A 19,995-nucleotide genomic window follows, 5' to 3' on the forward strand; every position below is an offset into this window, starting at 1 on the left:
CTATTTACTCTTTCTCCCTTAGCTACAAATGTTACTGAGTGTACTAAAGGAGTGTGTGTACATAATAGTATGTCCTCTTTGGGGGGAATTCAGACCAGAGTTACACGCACGTAAATGGAAATGAATTCCTTTTTATACCTCTTTTCTTTATAGGGGAGTGGGGTCTGTTGAGCCATTTTTTACATTCAGCATCACTCTGTCAAGGGAAATATGGTATTCTTTCTAACAAAGATATCTACATATATTTCAGGATGTTGTGTATCCCTGGAAATAATCAGAATTCATGTAAACATTACAGTTTTGAAAACATAGCTTGTCCAAAAAAAGTGGTCTCTTGGTGCAACTTACCCTGGGTAAATTGATCCTCCGGACAGGGAGAGTTAAGCCACCTACAAATTTCTGTGCTGAATGAAATATTACCACTACCTTTTTAAAACTATCTTTATTTCCCAAACACTATTCAACACCATCACAATCGCTGTCTTTTAATCATTTTAAGCATATTTTAACACAGCACCAATGACATTATCTCTCCATCCAAACTAAAATCAAAATGGTGCATATAGCTATATCTGCAGTACCACCTAAAAAAACACTGTACTTTTTAAAATACTTTATCATGGGCCACGCCGTGTTGTTACATCATATCCCAGCAATAATGCTTTGCATTACGCCTGGGAAGAAAACACTTAAATTTGCTTAACTTACCCCAAGGCAAACATTTTGACTATATTAGCCCACACAGCTACAAGGATGCATTTTCATGCTAGGTTTAGGACATTGAAGCTTATAAAGACCCCAACTGTTAAAATGATCTACTTTGGTTTAGATACAAGCATCATGAAACCTCTAACACAATAGATTAATTTTACTCTGGCCTAACTTCCTTACCACTCTTCAGACTCCATGAAATTATGACCTCTTCCTAAATATTTGGTCAAATTATACATTTTGTGTATGGTTTGCTTGAAACAAGGGTGGCTTAACATACCCCTTTGGCTCAATTTACCCCAGTCTCCCATATGCATATTCTGACATTGAATTTAAAGGGGGCTGAACTTCCTGATTTAGCCTCAGTTTCAATTCTCCTCATTAGAAAATGCAACTGAGAACAATTTGTGTTTTGGAGACGTGCTTTGGTGTGGGTGTCTCTAGTGTGTGTTTGAATGTGGGAAGTGTTTGTACTTTCACTCTGCCAAAACAGTACACAGTTACAGTCTAACCAGGTCTTGTGTCTGGAAGTAGCCTAGACTAGCTAGCAAGCTAGCCAACTTCTTTTGCCAATTAGCTTCAGCTGGCTGAGTGAGACTGTGGCAAAATTGGTTTGACTTTGGATAGCCTATCTGTGGTGCTAGTCAATAAATTACACAATGTAAATGGGACAATATTTTCATGTTGTACACCTTTTAGTTGTCTCATTAAATGCTTTCAATATGTGTATATGCATTTCTAAAATGTATGGTTGGTTTGAGGTTAAGTAATTGAAATGTGGAGCTATTGACATTTTTAAATAATATTGTGTAATTTACTGATGGTCCATAACTAGCCCCATAGGGAAATCGAATGTCAAACCAAATTGACCGTGGGCATTATGATCTGGCCGCATGCAGCTGCGCTCCGGATTGATGATTACTTGGGCGCTGCCAACTGTGGGCAGGATTTAAAGCCCAACTCAAAGAGAAAACTGTTACAATACCCTTCATTCCATGACATACACATTTTTCCTAATTATCGCCAAATCTCCGTTTTGGACCAGACTGACTTTATGACCAAAATGATCCTATTTACACTTTGTAGTACATGTTGACACTAAAATATTTTTTTTTGACTCATATCGATGCCACATAGACCGTTTTGAAAACAATAAGTTGCTTATTACGTTCAGTTGCTCTTAAAGCATGGGGAAACGCTAGTGCCAGCCAAATATACGTTTTGGATGGAGACTTATCCACAGGAAGTAGGGGTGCTGAGGGTGCTGCACCCCCTTAAAAATCAGAATAAATGTATATATATCTATATCATTTTATTTGAGGAAAAAATATTTATTTACAAAAGTAGTGCACTGAGCCTTTACTAGTCCTGTATTAGCGGACCGATATAGCCTTCTGTAGCGTGGGCAAAAAAAAATACTGATTTTCTTCAGTAATTATCAGTTGGAGGGCCGGTCAGGCGCACATTTCATAAGGTCACAAAGGGGCCATTAAGTCTGAATCGGCCCCTTTGTGACCAAAGGCTGTCACCCAGCTAGTCAAACAAGCTGCAATATTTGATCTGCGGTCTGTAGTTTGTGTTAATCAACGCCTGACCCATTTCAGACACCAACCAACTTCCTTCCCAGAACATCTGTAGCGTGTTTATGAGAGAGAGAGAGAGAGAGAGAGAGAGAGAGAGAGCGAGAGAGAGAGAGAGAGAGAGAGAGAGAGAGAGAGAGAGAGAGAGAGAGAGAGAGAGAGAGAGAGAGCAAATCCTTAATGAAGCCCATAGATGTGAGGCTATGATGCCCTAAAGACAAGTTCTAAGCAGGCCTTGAAATGTATGTGTAATGTATGTACAGTAGGTGGATGAACGTTGGGTGTACAGTAGGTGGATGAACGTTGGGTGTACTGTAGGTGGATGAACGTTGGGTGTACAGTAGGTGGATGAACGTTGGGTGTACAGTAGCTGTGGATGAACGTTGGGTGTACAGTAGGTGGATGAACGTTGGGTTTACAGTAGCTGTGGATGAACGTTGGGTGTACAGTAGGTGGATGAACGTTGGGTTTACAGTAGCTGTGGAAGAACGTTGGGTGTACAGTAGCTGTGGATGAGAAAGCAAGTGTTTGTAAGCGTAAGAGTGATATTCAAATCACTACAATTATTTATTACGATCATAACAATATTGGAAGCTCCAGGGAACGTTTCTGAATTAGAAATAAGGTTTGGTTTAGCTTTGAGTTTAATTTCTCACATTAAGGAGACGTGGCTCAAAATTATTTAGTGATTCTTTTTCTCCTTATCGAAGAGGATCGACTACAAAAACATGACAAAATGAACATTGTGGGGTGTGTGGTTGACAACTTGTGAGAACTCAAGGGGAAGTGGCCTGTCTGCTGTGTTCTGTGCCTGCCTCCTGCTCCCTGTCTTCTCACAACTCTCTCTTGACTTTCTCTTTCTAGAAGAAGACTCTCATCCACTCTGTCTATCGCTCACTCCGTTTAAATCCTCAGGCAATGGTTGGGATCTTTATATTAGGGACCTTTCTCTTGTACTGTGTGGGACAGAACCAAATTCAAGGTAAGTGCATTCCCATCTACAACTACTAGTCAGGGTTGGGGGTATATCATTTTAATAGAGGAATTGACTTGAAATTCTTATTCAATAATTACAAAGTGTAATTTATTTCCAATGGTGTTTTTGAAATCGTTGAGTAAGAATTCACTTCTGGAATTGACAAGCATTGACCCCAATCCTGGTACTGGTACCTGGCACAAGGCAGACATGGGTAATGGCAGGTCCGTTATGAGAGCAGTATTTCCCCAATATTAATTTAGCAAACCATAGGCGAAATTGCCACGGGGAACAGGCCCTTGCTTTAACGGTCAACTTTGGGCACGAAAACAGTCCAACTTTCAAACAGAAATGGGGTGTGCCTTTGGTGGTTCATCAATGTGTCTTTCTGGTCATGGGCGCCACAACCAACGTAGTTAGTTCGTTAGCTAAGATAGCTACTTGTAGCTATCCAGTAACTCCTCCAGTATGTGTTGACGTCATTTCAGAGGATTGGTTTTTGGACGGAAGCTGTAGAGATCGTTAAGAAACACAGGAGGTTGGTGGCACATTAATTGGGGAGAACGGGCTTGTGGTAATGACTGGAGCGGAATTAGTCGAATGGTAACAAATACATCAAATACATGGTTTCCATGGTTTCCAGGTGTTTGATACCAATTCATTTGCTCCGTTCCGGCCATTATCATGAGCCGTCCTCCCCTCAGCAGCCTGTGGTAAGAAATGGCAAATACCTTATATTATTCATCCATTTACTTTAAGCGTTAAATTACCTGGTATGACGGTGTATTGATCAATTAAACAGTTTAAATACTTTTTATTTAGTTTTACGTTTTTGCCCAAAGTCAACCTAAAAAAAAGTAACTGTCCAGTGTTTCCAGATTTCTATAAAATATGACTTATCATTAATTAGAATATGAGTGAAATAGTTTTCTTTCCAAAAAATTGTAATTAAGTATGTTAAAAAGCCGCTTTTCTGTGTTAGAATGGTGTGGTAGTACCCCAACAACAGGCTGGTGTGGGCGTTTACCGGTCATTAAAAATAAATATGCAAGTAGACCCCTGATTGGTCAGCTCACATCATCTTCTATGAGGAAATGGCAAGCATTTTTTAAACAATCTATTTGAGATATATGTTTTGTTTTCCTCCAATTTATGCTTTGGCCACAAATATGAGTATAGGGTCAACAACATTATTTGGGTAGGAGTTAGCAGAATATTAACTTTTAAAGTGAGATTTTCACCAGAGAGTTACTTTAAAACTGCAACATTTTCTCTCAGCCTCATGGCAAAATGTGTAAAGTAGCAGGAAATTAACTTAAAACTGCAACGTTTTCTCTCAGACTCATTACAAAATGTGAAGAACAACATTATAAGACTGCACATTTTTCTCTCTGCCCCATGGAAAAATGTGTTGAAATGCAGGAAATTTGCTGTTTTTCCCCAAAAAATAATCAGTTAGGGGGGCCTTCCACTTATACTTCCACGTATACTTTCAAAATCCCCCTCTACATCCCCCTCAACATCCCCCTCAAGAGAGGCATAATAGAACTGCAGGAAATGTGTTTTAAAATGTCAAACAGAGGGGGTATCACCTGGATCCACCGTCTACTGTTCATCCACCCCAATATGTACACCACAATTTCGCCCTTGTAGCAGACCCTCCTAGACCTCTGCTGTGAATTTGTGCCTGAGAGAGTCAGGGATCATTACTGATGTCACTGTTGTGTTTGGTGTATCAGGGGTCCCCCAAGGATGTGTGTCCCAGCCCTCATGTTCAGCTTGCCTGAGGAGCCCTGGATGTGCCTGGTGCAAACACAAGGTCAGCTTTATCATGCATCATCTGGCTTGCTGCTGCTACCTCATTTCTTTGTTTCAAACTGTTGCATGTTTTATCCTTGAGTGTTGCTATACTTTGGACTTGATTGCTTTGTGAGTTGGCTTCTCTGTGGACAAAATGTGGGACAACGGCATTAGGGAATTCACACTGTAGGAGCTACTTACAATAGGATCAAATACAATTATTTGTCACGTGCGTCGTAAACAACAGGTGTAGACTAACAGTGAAATGCTTACTTACGGGTCCTTCCCAACAATACAGAGAGGAAAAAAAGAAGAAGATAAACAAGGGGAAGTGGGTCTTCACTGCAGACTGAATGGTGAAAATCTTTTGCAACTTGGGTGAGATCATAGACAATGATGTCCCATCAAGCTCATGTAAGATTATGTGGATGTTATATTTTCAATAGCTTCTACAGTTTAGCAGACATTTTACTTACAGTTATGGGTTGAATTATACAGGACCTTAAATTTAGTGGTGGAAGAGATCACGTGACGTGTCAAACACTTAAAAAAAAAAAAAAAAATCCTGACCTCCTGGTGATAAGAGGTGTGAAAGGTTAGATTGACGGAAAGCCAGTTAGGTCAAGTGAATATTTACATTTCTCCTTCACATTGTCATACATTTAGAGGAAAAGTTATTTTCCAATCGTTTCGTTCTGAACATATTTTTGGTTCTGTTCCACTGTTCCGAAGAGCAATATAAAGTTCTGAACCATTTTAAACCAAAAACAAGTAAAAATGACATTTAGCTCAACATTAAATTACTTCACCAATGGATAGAGCAGCTTGCTATGGAGCGGGCAAGCTATGTACATACATTGGACAGACAAGTGTAGTGTAGAGTATAACATTCGAATGAAATTTTGCGGGTGAGGAGAGTGCTGGGCATGAAGCGCTGGGCATCTTGTTGTTATGACATGCGTTATCTGAATTAGGCCCACCGTATTATACCTACGGAGGAGCGGCTTCTATGAAGGAACTTTGAATGTCTTTGAACTTCAGAGAGTTGGCTTAACTAACATTGGACCAGAGCTAGCCGTTGATCATGACTCTCAGTTCCATTACATTACACATAATGCCACCTAGAATTTTCGAGAGCAAGACCAGAGCTAACTAACAAGCTTGTGTGTGCAGAGCGGCACCATAATTAAAATAAAAACACGTCTTACCTTTTTGTAATTAATAAATCCAATGTGAAACGTGAAAACTATAGTATCCTTAACTAGCATTGAAAAGATAATCCATCGTTCTCTAATTAAAAATCTCTCTACCTAATTTCTGAATCACACCTGTAATTGTCAGTAGCTACAGTAATCTATGCATGGTTCGGAGGGAGGGGAGGGGCAGGTAGCCTACACACACACACACACTGGCAAAGATTTTCAGCTGGCAGGTAGACACTGGAATAAGTTTATGAGTGACAGTGAGGTCTTTGTGTAGGCAATTTGTTGCATGTTTTGTGGGACTATAAAAAAATGACCGGAACGTAAAATTACTTTTCTGATCCGGAACAGTATATATCACTTTTGTTTTCATTTCTGATTCTATTCCTAGAAAAATGTCATCATTTTCAGGTTCTTTCTGTTCCCTGAACCGGCTCCAACCCCTGGTTATAAGTGTTAGAATATCTTCTCTTTCTAGATCCTCAACCATTTATACTAGTTTCAAAATACAGACGTATGGCACTGCATAGGTTCTTCACCATAGCACTACTCAAACAAAGTGTAGTGGCTAGGTTCTAAGATTCCAAAAGGCCACTTCTATAGACCAGACCGGGGTTCAAATACTGTTTCAAATATCTCAATTACTTTCACATACCTTTTGAAGCAAATATTCAGATATCTTTTATTTGAAGTTGAATATTATAATGTATTTGGAAATACACTTGGAAAGTTTTTGAAAATACTCAAATACACTGACTCAAATACACTCCCATGCATTTAACCCAGGTTTTTGAAAATAGAATTTGAAGTAAGTATTTGACAATACTCTCAATTACAATTTTTTATACAAATAATAATTCCAAATACTCAAATAAAAGTACTTGTTGTGGGTTGTGTATTTGAAAATGCTCAATGTTTTTATATACATACAGTGGCAAGAAAAATTATGTGAACCCTTTGGAATTACTTGGATTTCTGTATAAATTTGTCATCAAATTTGATCTGATTTTCATCGAAGTCACAACAATAGACAAACACAGTCTGCTTAAACTAATAACACACAAATTATTGTATTTTTGTCTATATTGAATACATAATTTAAACATTCACAGAGTAGGTTGGAAAAAGTATGTGAACACCTAGGCTAATGACTTCTCTAAAAGCTAATTGGAGTCAGGAGTCAGCTAACCTGGAGTCCAATCAATGAGACAAGATTGGAGATGTTGGTTAGAGCTGCCTTGCCCTATAAAAAACACACACAAAATCTGAGTTTGCTATTCACAAGAAGCATTGCCTGATGTGAACCATGCCTCGAACAAAAGAGATCTCAGAGGATTTAAGATTAAGAATTGTTGACTTGCATAAAGCTGGAAAGGGTTACAAAAGTATCTCTAAAAGCCTTGATGTTCATCAGTCCACGGTAAGACAAATTGTCTATAAATGGAGAAACAAGAATGGTGTCCATGGGAGGACACCACGGAAGAAGCCACTGCTGTCAAAAAACATTCCTGAAAATCTGAAGTTTGCAAAAGTGCACCTGGCTGTTCCACAGTGCTACTGGCAAAATATTACACACAACACTATGTGCGGAGAAAAAAGGCACAGCACACCAACATCAAAACCTCATCCCAACTGAAAAGTATGGTGAAGGGAGCATCATGGTTTGGGGCTGCTTTGCTGCCTCAGGGCCTGGACAGCTTGCTATCATCGACGGAAAAATGAATTCCCAAGTTAATCAAGACGTTTTGCAGGAGAATGTTAATTCTATCTGTCCGCCAATTGAAGCTCAACAGAAGTTGGGTGATGCAACAGGACAACGACTCAAAACACAGAAGTAAATCAATTACAGAATGGCTTCAACAGAAGAAAATACGCCTTCTGGAGTGGCCCAGTCAGAGTCCTGACCTCAACCCGATTGAGGTGCTGTGGCCTGACCTCAAGAGAGCAGTTCACACCAGACATCCCAAGAATATTGCTGAATGGAAACAGTTTTATAAAGAGGAATGGTCCAAAATTCCGCCTGACCGTTGTGCAGGTCTGATCTGCAACTACAGAAAATGTTTGGTTGAGGTTATTGCTGCCAAAGGAAGGTCAACCTGTTACTAAATCCAAGGGTTCACATACTTTTTCCAGGTATTTCCAAAGGGCTCACATACTTTCTTGCCACTGTATATAATTTTTTTAATGTTTAAATAATATAATTTAAAAGTATGCATTACGGTGTCTGTAATAGAATAAATGTGTCATTAACTTATGTAGAGATTAATAAATGCATTTCTATAGCTTCCCTCAAAAGAATTACAATGGAGGAAGAGTACCAAGATGGCTGCACGGTGGCTTCAATGCATAATTGATTTGAACCCAGGTCTGCTATAGCTGCTTTTACAAAGACTGGTTCCAACACGTTTTCCCCATTTAAAGACTTAAGAGAGTTATTGTTCTAGTTGCAATTCAAATGTAATTTATTACTCACAAAAAGGTCCAGGTTTGTCACACAGATTCCAGTTGATGAATGGTAAAACAAAGCAATAGATCCTGGGTCTTCTAAACAGATTCCAGATGATATTGATGAAGTCAAAAATGTATAATGCACAAAAGTAAAAAGGACGAAAAAAAGATATACATGAATGATTAAGTAAATGGTTCCAACGGTTGAAAACGGTATGTCTTCCGCGTCTTCCATTCAGATTTGTAACAACTTTTCCAATTAAAAAATACTCATCTCAAAACTGGACATTTAGCAGATATAGTCTGCAAGGCTTTGTAGTATCAAGGCCTTGATTATACATATCATAGGTTCTGGTCCTCTTTAAATTATTTCAAAAAATGTTCCACCACTTTTTCATAAGAATTGCCATAACATAAGCTTTTATGGTAAAAACAAATAAATACAGGTGCCTTAAAGTGTTGGTCCCGTGTTTCATGAGCTGAAATAAAAGATCCCAGAAATTTTCCATACACAAAAATATTATTTCTCTCAAAATTGGTGCACAAATGTGTTTACATCCCTATTAGTGAGCATTTATCCTTTGCCAAGATAGTCCATCCACCTGACAGGTGTGGCATATCAAGAAGCTTTGTTGAACAAAAAGGTTTGGTACCCTTCCCCAAATCTGTGCCTCGACACAATCCTGTCTCAGAGCTCTATGGACAATTCATTCTACCTCATAGCTTGGTTTTTGCTCTGACATGCACTGTCAACTGTGGGACCTTATATAGACAGGTGTGTGCCTTTCCAAATCATGTCCAATCAATTGAATTTACAAAAGGTGGATTCTAATCAAGTTGTAGAATAAGCTCAAGTATGATCAATGGAAACAGGATGCACCTGAGCTCAATTTCTAGTCTCATAGCAAAGGGTCTGAATACGTGTGTAAATAAGGTATTTCTGTTTTTAATTTGTAATAAAATTCCAAACTTGCCACATTTTATTGATAACTATCAAGTAGTTTACTAACTTTAGGTGTCATAGATCAGAAAAAAATATGTCAGTTTACTCATCCAGAGCTAAGCTTTAACAACGTTGCTTGGTATCCATAGGATATAGTGTATTTTTCATTTCAGAGAACTATCGCTTTAACAAATGTGTGATGAACATGAATTAATATATTTGATGTGTTTAGAAAGAAGGAAGGGTATTCTCTTTATTTAATCATTAAATGTCTGTACTTATCTATTGAAATTGAAATAATTTGAACATTCTGTGATAGAACCTTATGTCTGAACCCAGATTGACATTTCAGAGCCATAAGGTTCTACCTGCGATTGCACACCCTAAAAAAACGTATGTCCAAATGTCTTAAGATTTTGATACTCTGTACTTTGGGTACCTAAAGGTAAGGACCTGAATGGGTTATGAAAGAAGAATTCACTCCAAAACCTCTGAGATCTGGGATATCAAAACTTTAATGCTCAATATCTCAGAACTATGCTTTGCGCAGTCAGAACCTTATAGTCCCATGGTCTCGAATCATCAGTCATGTATCACTATCATTGATCCTTCATTAGACATCAGAAAGTAGGACAGATTTTATCTCACGCTTATTTTGCTTAGATTTTTAAAGATTATCAGTGAGGCTCTTGCTTTATTGTTTCAAGTTAATATTTCAAGTCAGCTGTCAAATCCCACTGGGCACAGGTGTCAGTTCATCGTTTATTTCACGCTGTTTAACATCATTTCATTGAAATGAATGGAAACAACGTTGAATCAACCAGTGTGTTCCCAGTGGATTGTCTTGATTAGAATCAGTGAACACACTGTCTTGCTTGGGTGCTCATGTCTTATACAACATGTGTATGTTCTCTATCCTGCTCTCAGTTTGGGGTTGAAAATTGAATGGTGTATTGTTCTGCTCCAGCGCTCTGTGGTTTCCTAAGCTAGTCGTGCAACTGATGTCAGACTCACTTCCGTCTTTCTATTCTATTTCCACATGCATTTCCTGTTAATTTCTGTGGTATATATTTTAGTGAAGATATTGGTGATACATTCAAATGTTTGTTGGCTTTGACTTTAACTCTGTCATTTCTCCCTGCAACCAAAACCCTCTTCCCCAAAGCAACAGTCTAATCTATAGGTCCTATCTATAATAATGACATGTCCTATGTATCTTTAAAGATAATAATTATACAGAGATGTACCCCCATCTGTTGGATTGACAGCAGGCAGACCCACATGATAATCTGGCACCCCACGTGTATGAGTCAGTGTTTTATTTTCTCTATCCTTAGTCCGACACACTGAACTAAGACCATAATACACATCCTCCTGACAGGACTTCCTGAAGTCTGGAGAGTCCAGTGAGCGGAGGTGTGACACTGCTGAGTCTCTGAGGACCAGGCGTTGTGAGCAGATGGACATCATCAACCCCCGATCAGATCCAGTCTTTCTGAAGAACAATGATCTCAGCAGCAACTCAGACAATGTGGTCCAACTTAAGCCACAAAACCTCCTCTTCAAACTCAGAGTTGGTGAGAGTTATATGACTCTTCCTAAAAGGAAGTATTTCCCAGAATACAAACAGGGACAGGTCTGAAATCTGAAATACAAACAGGGACAGGTCTGAAATCTGAAATACAAACAGGGACAGGTCTGAAATCTGAAATTCAAACAGGGACAGGTCTGAAATCTGAAATTCAAACAGGGACAGGTCTAAAATCTGAAATACAAACAGGGACAGGTCTGAAATCTGAAATACAAACAGGGACAGGTCTGAAATCTGAAATACCAACAGGGACTGGTCTGAAATCTGAAATTCAAACAGGGACAGGTCTGAAATCTGAAATACAAACAGGGACAGGTCTGAAATCTGAAATACAAACAGGGACAGGTCTGAAATCTGAAATTCAAACAGGGACAGGTCTGAAATCTGAAATTCAAACAGGGACAGGTCTAAAATCTGAAATACAAACAGGGACAGGTCTGAAATCTGAAATACAAACAGGGACAGGTCTGAAATCTGAAATACAAACAGGGACAGGTCTGAAATCTGAAATTCAAACAGGGACAGGTCTGAAATCTGAAATTCAAACAGGGACAGGTCTAAAATCTGAAATACAAACAGGGACAGGTCTGAAATCTGAAATACAAACAGGGACAGGTCTGAAATCTGAAATTCAAACAGGGACAGGTCTAAAATCTGAAATACCAACAGGGACAGGTCTGAAATCTGAAATTCAAACAGGGACAGGTCTGAAATCTGAAATTCAAACAGGGACAGGTCTGAAATATGAAATACCAACAGGGACAGGTCTGAAATATGAAATACCAACAGGGACAGGTCTGAAATCTGAAATTCAAACAGGGACAGGTCTGAAATATGAAATACCAACAGGGACAGGTCTGAAATATGAAATACAAACAGGGACAGGTCTGAAATATGAAATATGAACATGGACAGGTCTGAAATATGAAATATGAACATGGACAGGTCTGAAATCTGAAATTCAAACAGAGACAGGTCTGAAATCAGAAATTTGTGGTGGTGATTTATGATTATTTTTGAAGCCGCGCAAAGTAATAGAAATAACGACATCATGTGAAGTATTGTAGTGATGCATGTATTTGCAGTTGATAACTGTTCTAGCTGACCCGTTTGTTTCAGGAGTCCCTCAGACCTTCAATGTGTCATTCAAGAGAGCCGAGGGCTACCCCATAGACCTGTACTACCTGATGGACCTGTCCTTCTCCATGAAGGACGACCTGGACACCATCAAGAACCTAGGCCAGGACATCCTCTATGCGCTGAAAAAAGTCACCCAGAAGGTTCGCATAGGTGAGTGCTGAGGAGACAGACTTTTGCAGAAGATAGGATTTCATGTGAGGATTTCAATCAACTGTGTGTAGTCATCCGACTGTGCCACCTCTCCTCATCCTGTCCATCTCTATCCCGCTCCTCTCTCCGCTGTCAGGCTTCGGCTCATTTGTAGACAAGGTGGCTCTGCCATACGTCAGCCAGGTGAAGGCCAAGAAGAATAACCCCTGTCCCAACCGCCTGAACACCTGTCAACCTGCCTTCAGCTTCCAGAATATTCTGAGACTCACAGAAGACGCGGACAAGTTCAAGACCAGGGTCAGCGACCAGATCATCTCTGGAAACCTGGACTCCCCCGAGGCAGGCTTTGATGCAATCATGCAGGCAGCTGTCTGCCAGGTAGTGTCATACATAACCAAACACAGTCACCTCCACTTTATAGATTGGAGGCAAGGATGTCTAGAACATCCATATTTCTTTTTCTATGGGTTTCTCCTTCTTTCTCTCTCTCTTTACTCTCCCACTCTTACTTGCCTCACACCATCTCTGTCACTCTGTGTCTCTGTCTTTCCTTCCAGAGTGTGATTGGTTGGAACAATGTCACCCGGATCCTGGTCTACACATCAGATGACACCTTCCACATTGCCGGGGATGGCAGGCTGGCTGGTATATTCGAGCCTTATGACGGCATGTGCCATCTCAATGACACTGGCTTCTACGATAGCACTAAATATGTGAGTTATCAAGAGAGGAGAAGGGTGATCAACACTTAGAAGCCGTGAGCTTGTTTCAGTGATAGGGGCTAACATTTATTGCAGGAGAACTGGGGTACTACAATGTCTTTCTGTGGTTATTTACTCCACTTCCTGTATGTGTCTCAGGACTACCCTTCGGTTGGCCAGCTTGCCAGGGTCCTGGCAGCCAATAACATCCAGCTCATCTTTGCTGTCACCGAGGACAGTGTTGCTGCCTACAAGGTCAGAACTGACAGGAGAGGTTGTTTGTAAGAGCAGATTACAAAATGTCACAAAATGTTTAAAGGCCCAATGCAGTCAAAAACATGATTTCTCTGTGTTTTCTATATATTTCCACACTATGAGGTTGGAATAATACTGTGAAATTGTGAAAATGATGATAATACCCTTTCAGTGAAAGAGCTGTTTTAAAGACCACCTGAAATTCCAGGCTGTTTTGGTGGGATGAAGTTTTGGCCTGCCTGGTGACATGAATTAATAGACCAATAAGAAAGAGAGTTCCAAACCTTTCTGCCAATAACAGCTAGTTTTCATTTTTCCGTTCCCCACTAAGACCACTTCCAGACAGTCCCAGCAAAATTCTTGCTTGAGAAACTTCTGTTAGCTAAGAAGTTATTTTTGTTTCTTTTTTACCATTTTAATTGAACACAATCACAGTAAGGTACTTAATTGTTACCCAGAAATGCTTTGATAGAGATAAAAACAGCTGCCTTGGATCTTTAACCTCAGTATTTATGCCTCCTCCCATCTCTCTCTATTGTGCCCATACCTAAACACACACACACACACACACACACACACACACACACACACACACACACACACACACACACACACACACACACACACACACACACACACACACACACACACACACACACACACACACTTCTCTAGGCATTGAGTAAACTAATCCCTCAGTCAGTGGTGGGAGTCCTGAAGAACGACTCCAGCAACGTGGTCCTGCTCATCTCAGAGGCCTACAATGTGAGTATCTCAAGCTTAGAATACAGTTAACAAGCTACTGCAAAATGGCGAATGGCTGCAATGACAAAAAAAGAGGAGTGCTTTATTTGAAACAGAGATGCTGAAAGTGGAAATAAAAGCATGTCTGTGGTTATGCTCATGAGTCACACTGCAGACTAAAAGGGTAGAACTAGCTCTCATACGTATTTTCATTGGAAACCATGGCATCATGGTTACCTACTGATGTATATAGTGTGTGCTGGGTTCTCACAGGTCTAAAAATAGGCTATGGCAAATTATGTCTAAATCTTCCTAGTGAGGACTTCAAAGGTTTCATACATGATAGACCTACATTTCTCTAGATAGGAGTATGTTAGAAGTAGAGAAATATATACTACTTTTGCAAATGCATAACTTACAAACAAAAGTGGCTTTGCAATGAAATGCCATTTATTGGACACATGGACGTACATGTAACATCATCAGTTGTTCTATCTAGTAATGCATATCTATTCACAGAACCTGTCCTCCACCATCTTACTGGAGCACCATGAAGCTCCCTCAGGTCTGGACTTGACCTACAGATCCCACTGCACCCCTGAAAAAGGGGACAACACCCCATGGCAGAGGAGGGGCGAGTGCATGAATGTCAAGCTCAACCAGCAGGTCTGGCACAAAGCAGGGGCGGGGGGAGTGATCATAATGTGAATAACAACAACAAAGCTCATGTCTTCAATGGATTTAGTCATGTAACTTGGACTTATAGACTTATTAACCCCTCCCTTGCTCCCAGGTCAACTTCACGGTAAGCCTGAACATTTCAACATGTCTGAAGGAGAAGCAGACGTTTTCCCTAAAACTGCAGGGCATCAGCGAGACCCTGAAGGTCTCTGTGGAAACCTTGTGTGACTGTGACTGCCAAGACAGAGAAGAGCAGTCCTCACACTGCAATGAAAATGGAACGCTCACCTGCGGCATCTGCAGGCAAGTCCTAAAATTATGACTGGAACTCACAGCACCTCCTGTTTGGTGAGATAGAGAACTGTGCTTACAAACTGCACAGAGTAAGGGAAACCGCTGCAGTCTGCAGTCTGACTGTTACCACAGGGCAGTAAACTAGTTTCTGTAGTCAAAGAAATGTATCAAAGATATACTGTATGTTATCAAAACTTTAGGTGATTTAAGCCAATTGTTCTCCAGAGAAAGTGAATCCAGAGAAAGTGATTAAAGTGTTGTTTAGATACTGATGAGTAGGAATAGGAGTCTTCTCTGATCACGTAACCTGACCAGAAACAACTCCTGGCCCAAAATAGACTATAAGTATCAGAATATCCCCTGGCTTTTCATAGTTTTTGTAAAATACTATGCCCTTTAGCTGTGATGAGGGTCACCTGGGTCAGAGGTGTGATTGTGAGCGGCCTAAGGACATGACCTCTGCCGACTCTATGGCCGCAACATGTCGCCAAGACAACTCCTCGCAGCTGTGCAGCGGGCATGGGAGCTGTGAGTGTGGAAAGTGTATCTGTTGGGGCACCCACCACGACAAATTTTGCCAATGTGATGACAACAGCTGTGCCCGCCACAACAACATGCTCTGCGGTGGTGAGTAAACTCAAACAGTTAGTTCCTGCCATGCATTTTGATTGGCTGAAGAATGTGTTCCTTAGTTGTATTTTATTGCAGCCCACTTTTCAGCCGTGTAATGTCTTCTGCAGGTAATGGGCAGTGTGACTGTGGAACCTGTAAGTGTAATGCCAACTACACAGGCTCTGCATGTGACTGTTCCACACTCACCGACCAGTGCAGGACTGTTGGGAAGCTGTGCAATGGCCAGGGAACATGCCAGTGTAACCAGTGCCAGTGCACCAAAGACTTCTTTGGCATAAACTGCTCAAAGATTGCTGACGCATGCCCAAAATTCCTGTGAGTACAAGACAATAACTTAAAGTGAGTTTGGATTGAGCTTCCAGGTTGACAAAGCTTAGGTCTTAAATAGTGACCGTACAGCAACAGTTTACTTTTGCTACAATAATGCAGTGTGTGTGGGGGGTTGGTTCTTCTATCCTTGTGGGGACCTAAAATCCCCAAAAGTCCCCACAAGGATAGTAAAACAAGGAAAATTCTCCCTCGTGGGGATATTTCCCACATCCGCATGAGGACAAAGGCTATTTTAAAGATCAGGGGTTAGGGTTAGGGTCAGGGTTAGAATTAGGGTTTGGGTTAGAATTAGGGTTAGGGTAAGGGTTAGGAGTTAGGCTTAGGATTTGAGTTAGGGTTACGGGTTAAGGTTAGGTTTAGGGTTTAAGGTCAAGATCAAGGTTATGGTAAGGGTAAGGGTTAGGGTTAGGTTTAGGGTTAGGGGTTAGGGAAAACAGGATTTTGAATAGAAATTAATTTTAGGTTCCCACGAGGATAGAACAACAAAATGTGTGTGTGTACCTTCAGCGTGTCTGTTAACCTGTCTTTATGTCCAGGGAATGTGTGACATGTGAATTGAACAATAAGAAGAGTAGCGGCCTAATGAGTAACTGCAGCCAACTCTGTGGCTCAGTCAAGCTCACTTGGATGAAGGGACCCCAGGAGTTCCCCTGCAGTAAAGACACCATCTCCTACAAAGTAGAGCTGTTGCCTGATGGCAACATCCTGATCTTCTACGCAGATCTGCCTCGTGAGACCTTCAATTTATCTCTAATCGTCATCCTTTATTTTCATTTTATGTCCGAATGTTTTCACTTCTTCGGATCTCACTGCTCATTGGAGCAATTTATAATATTACTAGCGTTTAGGCTCACCTAGAAAAGACTATTCCTATGATGTATTTGTTCTGCCCTATACTGCTATAGTTGTTTGATCTAATATTGTTTACATTAGACAAAAGGTTTGTTCAATATTTGAAGCTGTATTATAATTGGGGTTTTCCTTACCACGTGACCTGACCAGGGAAACTGGGGCTCAGTCAGGACACATGTTCTACAACAAACGCTTCCTCTCCACATTTCTGGCAGGCTCTATTGACAGGACTTACGTGATCATCGGCAGCTCTGTGTCCAGCATCATCTTCATCGGCATCGCAGTGATCCTCATCAGCAGGCTTATGCTAGAGTTCCACTACCGGAGAGAGTATGACAGCTTCCTCAAAGCAAAGGAGGCCGAAGTCTGGGAAGATGTGAGAGAAAGAACAGCACACACATGACAATGAATCACCATGACATGAGATAGGCTAAATGTCCCTGCAATAACTGGTTGCTTGTCATAACCAAATAACTTTCTATTATTCTCAGTCTCATAGTTTTTTATATGAATAGTGGATTTCATCATTATTTGGGTGAATGTGTTTGGTCTTCTTATGGTTGTTTTGTATTGATTTTAAAGAAAATAATCAACTTAATGAGTCTTTAATGTAAGATTTGTAAGGTTAGGTGTTGAAATTGATTGTTGATAACATGATGCTCCCTCAGTACTAAACTTCTCTCTTGTTTGGTCCTTTTATGTTTCAGACAAAAAATCCCTTGTTCCAGGATGCCACGACCGTGGTTATGAACCCCATGCACATACAAGAGGACTGATCCAAACCATTAGACTCTAAAGCCAACAAACACTTCACTTCCAGAAAACCTGTGATCTACTGTAATAAGTGAAAGCCAGACCATACTGTATGCCGATCATAACTTCAGGGAACCGCAAGAACCGTCTGTTGCTAAGAGGATCAAAGACTTAGTCATGAGAACATTACATTCTATTTCCCTGTATTTCAAGTCCAATACGTATTTCAGTTATGATTTGCAGCACGTTTATTCCCATACTCACTTATTGGTTATCTTCCATTTGATTGCTTCCTCTTGTTGTACAGAAGTAGTAGTGAGACCACTCCACTCTCTCTCAACTTTCAGTCTTTTTCTCATGATAAAGTCCCCCATCTCCTTATGTCCTCCTTCTCCTCTGCATTTGTCTGTTTATTTAAACATTTGATAGTTAAAATGTTCTGAAGTTAGTATGAATTATTAAGTCTTGTGAAGGGTCATTCCTTTTTAGTCTGTGCATATAGTTTGTGTTGCATTATATTCCGTTTTTCTTAATGAATTATTTTCGAATTATTATCAGCTGAATTATATTTCAAATGATTCTCTGTACAGTGTATTAATTAAGTAGGCCTATGTGAACACTGTGTGATTGAAATTATATAGTACCGTTTTTAATTATATCAATTATAATAAAATAATTTGTCGTGTAATGAGCAGGCAATAAAGAAGGAAAAAACATGAACCAGACGAATGTCAAAATTATTATTAAACTAAGATTAGTCTCTCGTCAGACTCCACACCGGCTATGAGAAATAAGTGTTAAAGCACTGTGCTGAACAATTGGCTGGTGTTTTTACAGACATTTTCCAATCCTCACTCGACCAGCAACACGTGCCAGTATTGTGGAAAAACTCAATAATTATACCAATTCCTAAAGCATCTAATCCCTCTGTGCTGAATGCCTACCGCCCTGTTGCCTTGACATCCTTAGTAATGAAATGCCTTGAGAAAATTGTTGAAGTCATATTCTCAGTGTCACCCAGAAGCTTCTCGACCCGTTTCAGTTTTCCTATCAGCCTAGCAGAGGAGCTGATGATGCCATTCTTACCCTCCTTAACATGGTCTATAGACATCTAGAGGGTGCCAAATCCCATGTCAGGGTTCTGTTTGTTGACTTTTCTTCTGCCTTCAACACAATCCAGCCCTACATTCTGGCACAGAGACTCATTCGGGACTTCTCCTTAGATGGGGGGCTGGTTTTGTGGCTGTTGGACTTCCTGAGCCAACGCTCACAGCGAGTCAAAATAGGTCCCCACGTGTCGGATACGCACAATACCAACACAGGCTCTCCTCAGGGATGTGTTTTGTCCCCACTCCTGTACATATTGTACACTAATAGTTGTACTAGTTCCCATACTGACAGACACCCCGTTAAGTTCGCTGGTGACACTGCCTTGATCAGCCTGTTGCATGATGACGAGGAACATCATGGCCCGGTCCTAGATGACTTTGTAGAGTGGTGTGAGGAATCACACTTGGTCCTCAATACCAACAAGACCAAAGAGATGTGCATAGACTTCAGGAAGCGTACAACACCTACCTCTGCAACATCAATCAGAGGTCAGAATATAGAAATTGTAGAGGAATACAAATATTTGGGTGTCCTTTTGGACAATAAGCTTCAGTGGAGTAAATGTACAGACCTGATCTACAAAAAGAGCCAACAGAGACTGTACTTTCTCAAAAAGCTGGGATCTTTTAATGTAGACTGTACTATATTGACTATATTGACAAATCTTTTATTGAGAGTATTTTAACTTTTTGTATTGTTTGTTGGTTTGGCAATGCCACTGTCAGCCAGAGAAATATGTTGAGAAGGATTATTACCACAGCAAGCAAGGTACAGTCAGGCCTGGATGAGATCTTTAAGGTCAGGGCCCTCCGTAAGGCTCACAAAATCATTTTAGACCCAAGCCACCCCCTCTACCTGGACTTTGAACTACTCCCCTCTGTGCGCAGGTATAGGGCACCCCTCAGCAGGAAAAACAGAACTAGACAATCATTTGTGCCAGGTGTGATATCCCTCCTAAATAGCTCAGGCTAATGTTCCTATCGACTCAGTAAGGCCAGCAGGCTAGTCTTTTTTAAAATGTTTTCTTTCTTTATTTATTACAATTATTATTATTTTTTTATTATTATTGGTATGTAACTGTAATGAAAGTTGTATTGTCAA

General features: G+C 40.3%; 1 protein-coding gene across 1 annotated transcript; it reads left to right on the forward strand.

Annotated features, from left to right (window-relative positions):
• The first annotated feature begins 2,788 nt into the window (after positions 1-2,788).
• On the forward strand, positions 2,789-18,504 carry LOC106565679 (integrin beta-7). Its single transcript, XM_014133044.2, has 16 exons — positions 2,789-2,821; positions 3,156-3,273; positions 5,007-5,086; positions 11,042-11,237; positions 12,371-12,541; positions 12,678-12,919; positions 13,099-13,254; positions 13,402-13,497; positions 14,173-14,262; positions 14,761-14,907; positions 15,035-15,225; positions 15,617-15,843; positions 15,957-16,164; positions 16,716-16,909; positions 17,247-17,407; positions 17,739-18,504. The coding sequence occupies exons 1-16, from the start codon at positions 2,804-2,806 to the stop codon at positions 17,805-17,807; spliced, it is 2,364 nt and encodes a 787-aa protein (XP_013988519.2). The 5' UTR covers positions 2,789-2,803; the 3' UTR covers positions 17,808-18,504.
• The last annotated feature ends 1,491 nt before the right edge of the window (positions 18,505-19,995 follow it).

The sequence above is a fragment of the Salmo salar genome, chromosome ssa12, assembly GCF_905237065.1.
Source record: "Salmo salar chromosome ssa12, Ssal_v3.1, whole genome shotgun sequence".
In the NCBI taxonomy this organism is placed as follows: domain Eukaryota; kingdom Metazoa; phylum Chordata; class Actinopteri; order Salmoniformes; family Salmonidae; genus Salmo; species Salmo salar.

What these genes read in the sequence shown, in the direction of transcription:
- LOC106565679 (XM_014133044.2), top strand. An exon ending in GGGACAGAACCAAATTCAAG is followed by an intron (nt 3,274 to 5,006) that starts GTAAGTGCATTC and finishes TTGGTGTATCAG; the next exon opens with GGGTCCCCCAAGGATGTGTG. An exon ending in AGGCCGAAGTCTGGGAAGAT is followed by an intron (nt 17,408 to 17,738) that starts GTGAGAGAAAGA and finishes TTTATGTTTCAG; the next exon opens with ACAAAAAATCCCTTGTTCCA.